This window comes from Symsagittifera roscoffensis, chromosome 4 (genome assembly GCF_963678635.1).
Source record: "Symsagittifera roscoffensis chromosome 4, txSymRosc1.1, whole genome shotgun sequence".
NCBI classification, from domain to species: domain Eukaryota; kingdom Metazoa; phylum Xenacoelomorpha; order Acoela; family Convolutidae; genus Symsagittifera; species Symsagittifera roscoffensis.
Window position 1 is genome coordinate 60,759,809 of NC_087065.1, and position 10,449 is coordinate 60,770,257.

The window sequence follows — 10,449 nt, forward strand, 5'->3', positions numbered from 1 at the left end:
AAAAAGAATTGGTTTCTGGGTATTCATATGTGGAATTTATACCAATTGACGAAATTTCGTTTTTGCAATAACAGATTCAAAAACTTTGCAGTTGTCAGTAATAACAGTTGTCAGTCATATTGCACCTTATTTGACTACTGATTTTGTCGGGTGATCCCCTATTCTCATTATGGTGCTATAGTGTAAATATTGTCATTATGGTGCTGGTTTTGTCCACCGTTTCCCGCGTCGTTAATAACTGATACTACTTTCAATTGCAATTTAAACACAGAGGCAAAGCTGAGCTTCGCAACACTTGCGATATAAAACAAGAAAGACGCTACGTTGGAAAATTAAAAATGTCGAAAAAACTAACTCTATCAAAAAGAAGAAGGCTTCTTGTAAAAAAAAGTCCAAGACAATAGAATGTGGAATTAGCATCGAAAAAAGTAACCAAGCGGTAACAAAGCCGAAAACACCTTAGCAGAAACCCTTTAAGCCAAAAAATCATCATAAGTTAGACTTATAAAACTCCTCCTCGCCCTCAAAACACCCACGCACATAAAAAAAATTTGCATTCGGGTGTGTTTTAGTTCTTTTTGTTGACCTCGCAAAATCAGGTACCTCAATTAATCATCGGTAAGTGATGTGTGATATAAACTAAAGCCCCTTCAGTTGTGATTTGAATGAGGAAAAAGTTTGAAAACAGCAGGCTTAAAATAGGTTCTTTATGCTTAATTTAAGCCGTGAAAACTTAACTTTAGCAAAACTTAGTTAAGTCAATTTTTTGTTTGTTAGCGCCATTTTGGAAATCAAAAATATTGAAAAGTTTTTTAATTCAAAAATTTTCTGCGAAAATTTTTTTCGTTTTTTTTTTCATTTCTCTGGAAAAATTGTTTTCCAATTTGCCTTTTTTTAAGACTGTCGATTATGTGTAAATTCTAGATGAAACCTTTGTTGTGTTTTTAGGACTATGGTCAGAACGTTCTGATCTACTTGAACAGTAACCGGCTATCCTTTTTCTTTTTTTGAAATTAGTTACTTATTTGAATTCAATCAAGTTTTTAAGTAAGCTGATGAGAGCAATTAAGCCTTTCACTTATCCGCCCCATGACCTCAAAGAAACTGAAAACAACCGATTTCCATTTTTTTCCAACTAAGGAACTTCATAAAAATGATTCATATCAAAGCCGAATATTCCGTTTTGAGCATTTTTGGGAGGTTCTCTCTCCCTTAAAATCAGCATTTAAGGATTTGCCGGTCAGAAATGGAGATCATTAAATATTACCTTTTGCAAAAAAACTTTCAGCCACAATTGAAGGGGCGACCCGCTCGGAACGCTACATAAGTTCATCAGTTAATGACATCCGCTACGAACTGACAGTGCTTAAGTTCTTCAGGTTAATGATACAGCTATAATTTTTTTTTATCTCGTTATCTTTCGAAATAGTGGCTCAAACTATCGACAGAAATTGTGTAAATTACCATCAGAAGATATATGATAATAGCATATAATTGATAGCGTGATCTTACTTACGACTTTAATTTGTACGTGACCTTAAACTGTTTGATCTTGTCACAATCAATGAAATGGACAATAGCTGACCGAAGTATTGGCTCATTTATACAGTGCTGATTTAAATTAACCGGACAAAACCCGTTTAACTTGAAATTTAAAATCCGTTTTTCTCAAATTGCGTTGAGTTTAGCTGAAAACTCATGAAGACAAAACTTGCTCAAAATTTTAGCAGAATTAATATGGAGTAATTTGTTTTGCGAATTTCGGGCCCAAAATTTTACCCCAAAAATGGGTCATTTTGGCTTTTCTTAGTTAAACAAAAATTACGCCAAAAATATCCAGTCGATCACAGACTTATTTATATAAAAGTAAGCCCCTTACGTAGCCCAACAAACTTTATAAAGGGTATATTCTCCAAAAAAAATTGCAAACCGTTTAAAAATTGTTTTTAAATAAAAAGTTGGTATTTTATATAGTAAAAACGACCTTTTTTGTCTATCAAACAAAATAAATTAACTTATACAATGTTTTGGAGAATATACCCTTATTAAAGTTTGTTGGGCTACGTAAGGAGCTCACTTTGATATAATTAAGTCTGTGATCGACAGGGTATTTTTGGCGTAATTTTTGTTTAACTAAGAAAAGCCAAAATGACCCATTTTTGGGGTAAAATTTTGGGCCCGAAATTCGCAAAACAAATTGCACTATATTAATTCTGCTAAAATTTTAAGCAAGTTTTGTCTTCATAAGTTTTCAGCTAAACCCAACCCAATTTGAGAAAAACGCGTTTTAAATTCCAAGTTTAGCTCGTTTTGTCCGGTTAATTTAAATCAGCACTGTACCATGTATATTGCAACCTGTTAGTTAAGCAATTCAAATTCGCGTTGCCACTGAAGTCACATCTAACACATCAATTTTGGTCTTGCTTCTCTGGTTTTGAGACTGATTTTCACTTCGATAATGTTTTGGGACTCAGAACATTTATGATTGCCTGCTCATAAAAGCTTTAAGATATGATAAATTGAATTCAAAATTAAGCTACACTGAATTTCAATCTGATGTAGTACACTACCGTATCTTTACAGAAAAATATACATGACCTACGTAACATGAACAGTTCTAAAAGAGAACAACCGAAGTACTATTTACTACAACATCTAATGACCACCATCCTACTGTAATTTCACATTCAATATCATCATCAACGGCAACAACAGCAGGACTATATCCGAACAACGCAGTAGATTGCAAGCCATCCGTCGCTTTAGACATCAACTACACGTGATTGGCTAACTGCGATGTGATAAGAAATTGCGCGGTAATTGAGTTAATGGGTTAGGATAGGTTTTGGGCAAGATGGCTCCGTGTAAATCCACATCATTTGTGGGACTGAGGGAAGATTGTTGGGTGACTTGGACCGATCAGTACTTGTTGATTCCAAAGAGACGCTTCTTGTGCAAATAGGGCAGTTTGGGAATCAGATTGAACATAAGCACGATAAAATTTACCAGGAAGAATGCCATCTCGTGTTTCGTGTAGAAGCTCACAACTAAAAAAAACGACCTGAGTTCAATTAGTTTTTGTGAAGGACACCAACAGTTGATTGAAAAAAATTTAATTGGACCCTAATCAGAAAGCGTACTTTCCCAGATACTTTTTCAAGTCAAATAAGAGGCCAGCTAAAGCTGGAAATACCTGTTTGAAAATTTTTGAATTTTTAGTACTGATCCGGAAGGAAAAGGGTTATTTCAAAAACTGGGCGTCACCCAAAGCCTTAGTTCGTTTTCTTATAAAATAACTAAGAGTTATTTTTTTGAGTTCGATTTGGCAAGATAACCTCCGAAAAATCAATAAATTTCAAAAAAGGGCAATTTTCGACCACAAAAAAATTGTCAGGGAAAAATTTGGGAAAAGATGGTATAAATTACTTTTTTTCTTCGATTTTTTTGGACTAATTTTCTGAATTTAGAAATTGAAACTCATCAAAAAAACTTGCCGTTAAAAGACAGGTGGCAACGGAAAACAGTCCCAAGCCAAAACGAAACAATGCAAAGAATTAATAAGATGAGTAACATTAACGAATACATTAAATTTTTCACCCCGTCAAGCCAGCACAATACAATTGAAAAGTAATGGAGCGTCAACCATGTGACCGCTTATGCAGGTCTTTTTCAACTCGTTCTAACCATTGAAGCCAAAACCTCAGATTTGGAAGAGTAGTTTTTGATAAAAGTCAAAAAAATTCAAAAAAACTGTCAAAATCAAAAACTTGTCTTTTCGAGGGTCAGAACTTGTTGTAACAAAAAATATGGACCGAAGCTTATTCAGGAGAATTTCCTACAACCAATTCTACTCATTAAAACCAAAATCTCAGATTTAGGAGGGTAGCTTTCGAGAAAAGTCAAAAAGTTTCAAAAAGCCTTCAAAAATCGAAAAATTTACTTTTCCGAGAGTCATTATTTTTTATATAAAAAATGGGCATAGACACTTACGCAGGGCAGCTTCCCCAACCCGTTCTATCCGTTGAACCCCAAATCTCAGATTTGGGCGGGTAGTTTTCAAGAAAATGTTTTTAAAAAAATTGGGTCAAAAGTCATCCCCCACACATTTTTTCGAAGGCTGTAGAAAGTGGGGTAAGGTAAAAAGAGAATGGGAGATTATGCAGGCACACAGAGGAGTCAGCGGAACTCCCATTGGTAACAATTTTTAGGAAAGCGGTAGAGTAGTTTTCGAGAAAAACTAAATTTTTATTTAAACAAATGAAAAACTTTACCAAAGCGTCTCGAAAAATAATAACAAAAATGATCAATCCCATACATTTTCATTATACCTATTTTTATCAAACAGCAACTTTTAAACTTGTAAATTGTCATTTCTATTTAAAAGCTTCACATCAAAAAAAGCACTGTAGACAGAGTCTGAAATAGAAAAACAGCGATCAATGACTGGGATACTTAATTTGAGATAACAAGATTTTTTTTCAGAAATTTCTCTTGAAAAAATGTTTCGCAACACTTCCGAAACAATTAAAACATAACGTGTCAAGACATGGGAAAGAAAATAAAGGAGCAAGTGTTTTTTCTTTAAAAAAAACTTAAAAAATACTTTGAGAACAGTCTAAAAAACGATCTACAAAAACTTCATTCCTTTGTTTATGACGATGATCAAAAACAGCCTTAGCAATCAATGAGAATCAATGACTGAGCGACAACTAAGGCGAAAACATGCAGGTCGACCCTCGTTAAGCCCAAAACGAAACGGTAGACATAAAAAATATTCAAGCTAAGAAAGTTTTCAAGTAAATAATTTACGACCTATCCTTCCTGAAACAGGCAGAAGCATTTAAAACAATTCGCCCTGGTGACTGCGCAATCTAAATTCAATTGCAATATAATTAAAACATAGCATTACAAGATATTGATACAGAGGCGAAGCGGAGCTTCGCATCACTTGCGATACAACACTAAACGCATAAAAAACATAAGTCGAGAACAAATGAAATGTGTTGAAACGACTAGGTACAGCTCAAAATAATTTTTTGTATGTCTCGGTAGATTTTCATTCTAGACAAACTTGACAGACATTTGAATGATAAACTAACAACGAAACAAAACTTAGAAAGAGGAAATAAAGTCGACAATCTTTGAGCTGACAGGTTGAAGCGAAACAAATAATATGTTTATATTTTTTAGGAAAATTTCTGTCCCTTTGAAACCACAATCAACGACACTTGTACTAGTAACTATATACATAGCCAATCGAAGATTGGAAAAAGTAATGAACGCAAGTAAACATTAAAAAACGCTGATTTTGTTGAAAAAATCTCAACTGAAAAAATAGATGCCCTTTAAGCTCTTTGAATTGCTAGAACAATTTATGAATGGCGCTTTTTTTGATAACATTAACCCAACTGAAGAAAACTGAATCAATAGGTAAATTTTTTATTCCGCTGGAAATCTTAAAATTAAATTCAACTTTTGAACCTAGAAATCTTTCACGTTCGCGCCATTTCCACGTCCGTATTTGGAGAGTGCTATTTACGTCACTTTCAGCAGATGAATTTCAATTGAACTCAAGTGCATATGTACCTAAGTGAATTCATAAATGGATAAATATGTATGAATGCACATCTGTAGTTATTAGAGCATTTCAAGACTACTCAACCAGACCTATAAAATCAACCAGACCTATATAATAGTCTTAACTACGTTCATTACTCTTAATCAAAATTGCTTACCGCACAAGAAAAACCCGTGATGTGGCAACTAAGCTAACAATCTTTAAGCAGACACCAGTTGAGCCGACAAAAAAATTTAGAAAGAGGAAATAAAAACGTGTCAAGACACTGCAAAGAAAAAAGAAGCGAGTGTTTTTTTTTTCAAAAAAAATACGCTTAAAAAAATATTTTGAGAAAAGTCTAAACTTCATTTTTTTGCAGTTGCAGGAAAAATGAGAGTTGGTTGCTTAAATAACACGCAAAACCTGTGATGTGGCAGTTAAGCCCACAAAATTTGAGCAGACATTAGAACTGAGACTGACCAATGAAGAGGACAATGGGTACGCATATGAGGAACTTGCGCGTGTCTGTGTACTGTTTGCCGTCATCCAGCTGTTCCCAGAGAGTCAGTCTAAATGAGCAGTCGGGGTCGAAGTTGGTGGAATCGAACGGGAGTCCCTTGACATGGTGGAAGTATACATACATGGCCACCCCATGGATCACATTGGTCAGAGTCCAGGCCATGTCTGTTCCGAACCAGGGCATCGCTAGCAGACTCAAGTGCACCATGATTATCAGGCACACGTATGTCACCCAAGCACCTATACAAACAGATGAAGCTGAAACGACTGTTGAAGAGTTCGTGTATAATACTCCGAAAGAAAGACGCAGGTGTCAATATTTTTCCAATCAAAACCTTTTGGAAGACACTTAAAGGAATTCTGTGATCGGTTCACCTTTGCTGTTCATCCAATAAGCGTTCGGATTCAGGGTGTTGAACCTCTGGATTGACTGATTGCGCCTTAAAGTAGCAGGACTACTACTAAGTGCACCTCTGGAGGTGGTCCCGTTCGACAACCGACTCCTCGTCGGTTGCTCATCGTTCAATGGCTCTTCAATAAACCGGGGGGAGCTGGATGCTGCTGTCGTTGATGCTAGGACATCACTTGCCCCCGACATTTTATGCACTGAGGGCTTTTGGAGTTGAAAAAAATTTGATACAATATTCAGTTCCACGTGAGTGGAAAAGTTGCTCGTTCGTGTGAACAGCGGCTTTGGCTAATTTGACAACTAGTATATCTGAAAGAATACGAAACCTAAATTCACCAATTTGGTAAAAAGATCGAATGATCCATTCAACTTGCATAAAGAGCAATAGAAATGGTGGAATTAGTTTTCAAAGAAACTCAGATTGAATTGAAGACTGAATTAAAATTCAATCTTCTACATGAAGTGCACAAAGCAAACACAACTAAACTTGATGTCCAGTACAGTACTATGTACATCTACTATTTACAAACTACGAAATAAATAATCTAAAAATAGGTTTCTTAATCTACTAAAACTAACAACACGATTAAGCGTATTTCCAAACCAATGATAAACCATGGCAAACACAAATAGGATCTCTTTAACTATGCCCCCTAGAGTACCTAGAAACGAACCACCCCTATAAAGAAATAAATCAGCGCTTACGCATATGAGAATTTTGACATATTAACGAATCCCCCCCTTGCAAAAGTGGGGAAATAGTCAAAGAGATCCTAAAAATGAAATTCGTGACCATAAAAATGAGTGATTAAATCTAAAAATTGCAAATAACGAATTAGAGGTCGAAGTCCGTATTAGCGTCTGTAAATGTTATATTCTGCTTGCTGAAGTATGATTCTTTCAACCTAGACAACATTGGGTACTTAGATCTGTGTTTCTCTAGCCAAGCGCCCTCATTTGCAGTGTATTGCACATTGGAATGTAGCGGCGAAGGGCTCTCAGCTGTATGGGCTGTTCGATCCACTGACGCAGAACTTGTTGAGGTCATATTGCGACATTCGATGCAGTTTGAATCTAAGACAGAGGGCTCGTTTTCAAGCGACGATAAGGTTGTGAGGGACGAAGTCTCGTCCGATTTAATTTGATCGATCTGTATTTCGTAATCATCGGGTAGCATGATGGTTTCGATGCCTTTCTGGGCATTAATCAGCGACATTTCATCGATCATTTGCTGGATACACAAACTCATCATTACTGCCTCATTGGTTAAAATTTTAACTACACAGGCTTTGTCGTGAGCGAGGTAGTACTCGAAACAAAGCTCATATTTATAATTAAACTGCTTATAAATATTGGGTTCTGTTAGCTCGCCAACACTCCAGCATTTGATTCGACAAACCTTCAGCTTAGCGCAGACTCTAGATCCTTCGCTCTGATTATATTCTAAGCAAACTTCATATTTACCGAATCGTGGTACAACATAAGTCTTTTCTTCAGGAAAATTTGCGACGCAGAGCTGAAACCTTATATAACTGCAATATCGCATTTTGCTTAAACTGTTCAGCAAATCTTCATTTGATTTTTCTATCAGTTTTGTTTTCGGGTTGTTCTTAGTATCTTTAGGTAGACAGAAACTGAACTTCAAGTCCTGCCTGATTTCATCCGCAACTAATTTAGCCACAACTGGGTTGCGGAGCAACTGCTCCTCAATTTCATTGGAAGACAGCATTTTTCGAAGCAAAATCGCAAATTTCGATGAAGGCATTTCCTGTTTGGCACCTACAAGAACTAGTGCTGGGCACTCACACGCTAAGAGTAACTTGTGATAGATAAGCACTTTGTCTTGCAGCTCCACCAGTACAAGTTTAAAAGCAAAAAGAAACTGCTTGGGGAGTAACAGAACTTCGGATGCATTTAGTAAAACGCTGACCGAAGAAGCCGATGGCTCGACATCTAACATCATAGTAGAAAAATCTGGAAGAGTAAGCGGAAAAGGCTGCTTCTGTTTATCCTTAGAGAAAGGAAAGGTATAAACTTGTTGTTTGATAAGGAATGCCGTAAATTCTGGTCCCGTTGTTATATCTACGCATTGAGAGAGTGTTTGTAAATATGTTTCCAATTTGTCTCTTCTGAGTTCAAGTTCACTTGAATTTAGAACCATCAGATGTCTCGGAGGAAATTTGATTCCCATTTCATCGAGAATTTCCGGGTAGTATGTTTTCAACTTGGTGTGAAGGTCATGCAGATTGCTAAATCTTGTCTTAGAATGCAGGAATCCATTCAAGTGGATGTGAAACACTTGGTGTCCCGTCGTCGAATTATAGGACGATACATTCTCCCATTTAGGGATTGAGAACTGCATTATCAAAGCATCACTTTTAATTACCACTTTTATACTACCGTGTAAGAATCGTTTCTAGCATAGCCAGATATCAATCACATAATAATAATTCAAGTAGCAGTCACATCATTGATCTGAAAGTAACAAAAAAAATATCAACCACCGGTTATCAGAAGAGACAAGAGCAGGTCAAAAAAAATACAGCAACATCTTGATGTGCCATTCCACCACATTAACCATAAAAACACACGACAAATCGAATTTTATTTCAAAGAAGTTCAATGGTACGATCTGCTGATTTTGATGATTCACGTTCTTTTTTGCTAAAAAGAACGGATTTAGTAAGGGTCAGTTTGAACTGTCATGACTGTTTTTAAAATATTCATTAAAAAATAAAAACACGTGACGACCTTGAAATTCGCGAAAACTGATAACCGGAAAACCAGACACGATTGTCGCGAATAGATGTAACGTTCGCCCGCAAGTACATACCGACGGAAAATAAAGCTAGGTTCTGAAACGACTGGCTAGCGTCTGAACACAGCTTCACATGCTTTTAATCGTCTCACCCAGAGCCAGTTCAATGTGTGGTCCATTAACATCGGGTCGACAAAGTCATTACTGAAGAAACTTTTGATGAAAAGTGAATTTAAAACGTTTTCGCAACTATGTGCATCTTCAGGATTTTTACAATTAACTTATCTGAATGGACTCACGTTGGTGCCTTGGGAGAGAGGTCAGTCACTCATATGGGATGCCACTGTTGTCGACGCCCTGGCACCAAGCCGTCTGTCCTCTGGCACTGCATCTCAATTCTCTGCTGCCTCTGAATCCGAAAACCATAAAACCTCGAAATACGCTGACTTAATAAATCGAGGATACATTTTCGCCCCAGTTGCTTTCGAGATCCAAGGCGGATGCGGTCCACAAAAGCTCAAATTTCTCAAGACCCTGGGTAGAAAACTCAACGAAACTACTCAAGAACCAAAGTCGTCATTTTACATGAAACAAACCATCTCCATTGCGATTCAAGTTGGAAACGCGGCGTCTGTCTTAGGGACATTGGGAGATAGCGACGCGCTCTCAGAAGTTTATTATTTCTCAAATAGGCCAGTTTACCTTTAAATATCTGTTTATATTTTGTACATAAACTCACATTTTGTACATACCTCGCTTTCTGTTCATTTCACTATCGTCTATGTTGTCCATATCCGGCCTTCTTACAGTGGTTCTTAAGGGTCGTGGTACTACCATGATGATTTAATGTTTTTATGTTTTTCCTGTAAATAATTATATATGCAATTTGTACATAGTTCCATTGGAATAACTTATTTATTATTGCATTTGAAAAAAAAAAATTATCTGAATCACGTTAGAACATCGATTTACAAATTTAACTGACAATAATTCAAATAAATTTTGTTTCTTAACAATCATTGTGCCAGTCGGTCATGTCTGGAAGTTTGACCTTGAGAGACACGAAAATACGTAATTTTCGTGAAATTTTAATTTTCAAAATTTCGAATGGAGCCTGTCATGCTCAGTTTTCTCGTACCAACTGAAAACACAAAGTGAAAAATCAGAACGATCGAGTAACAATCGCGAGAAAAGTTGCCAGATAAA

General features: G+C 36.3%; 2 protein-coding genes across 2 annotated transcripts; both read right to left on the reverse strand.

Annotated features, from left to right (window-relative positions):
- Nucleotides 1-2,503: 2,503 nt before the first annotated feature.
- Nucleotides 2,504-6,805, reverse strand: LOC134843747 (ORM1-like protein 2). Its single transcript, XM_063860002.1, has 3 exons — nt 6,452-6,805; nt 6,038-6,316; nt 2,504-3,047 (listed from the first exon to the last, which is right to left on the reverse strand). The coding sequence occupies exons 1-3, from the start codon at nt 6,672-6,674 to the stop codon at nt 2,920-2,922; spliced, it is 630 nt and encodes a 209-aa protein (XP_063716072.1). The 5' UTR covers nt 6,675-6,805; the 3' UTR covers nt 2,504-2,919.
- A 420-nt stretch (nt 6,806-7,225) lies between these two features.
- Nucleotides 7,226-9,670, reverse strand: LOC134843782 (sorting nexin-17-like). The gene has a single exon (XM_063860059.1). The coding sequence runs from the start codon at nt 8,845-8,847 to the stop codon at nt 7,321-7,323; it is 1,527 nt and encodes a 508-aa protein (XP_063716129.1). The 5' UTR covers nt 8,848-9,670; the 3' UTR covers nt 7,226-7,320.
- Between the last annotated feature and the right edge of the window lie 779 nt (nt 9,671-10,449).

Coding starts and splice junctions, on each gene's coding strand:
- LOC134843747 (XM_063860002.1), bottom strand. CDS start 6,674: ATGTCGGGGGCAAGTGATGTCCTAGCATCAACGACAGCAGCATCCAGC. Junction 6,317..6,451: donor TTATTGGATGAACAGCAAAG/GTGAACCGATCA, acceptor CTGTTTGTATAG/GTGCTTGGGTGACATACGTG. Junction 3,048..6,037: donor ACCCATTGTCCTCTTCATTG/GTCAGTCTCAGT, acceptor CGTTTTTTTTAG/TTGTGAGCTTCTACACGAAA.
- LOC134843782 (XM_063860059.1), bottom strand. CDS start 8,847: ATGCAGTTCTCAATCCCTAAATGGGAGAATGTATCGTCCTATAATTCG.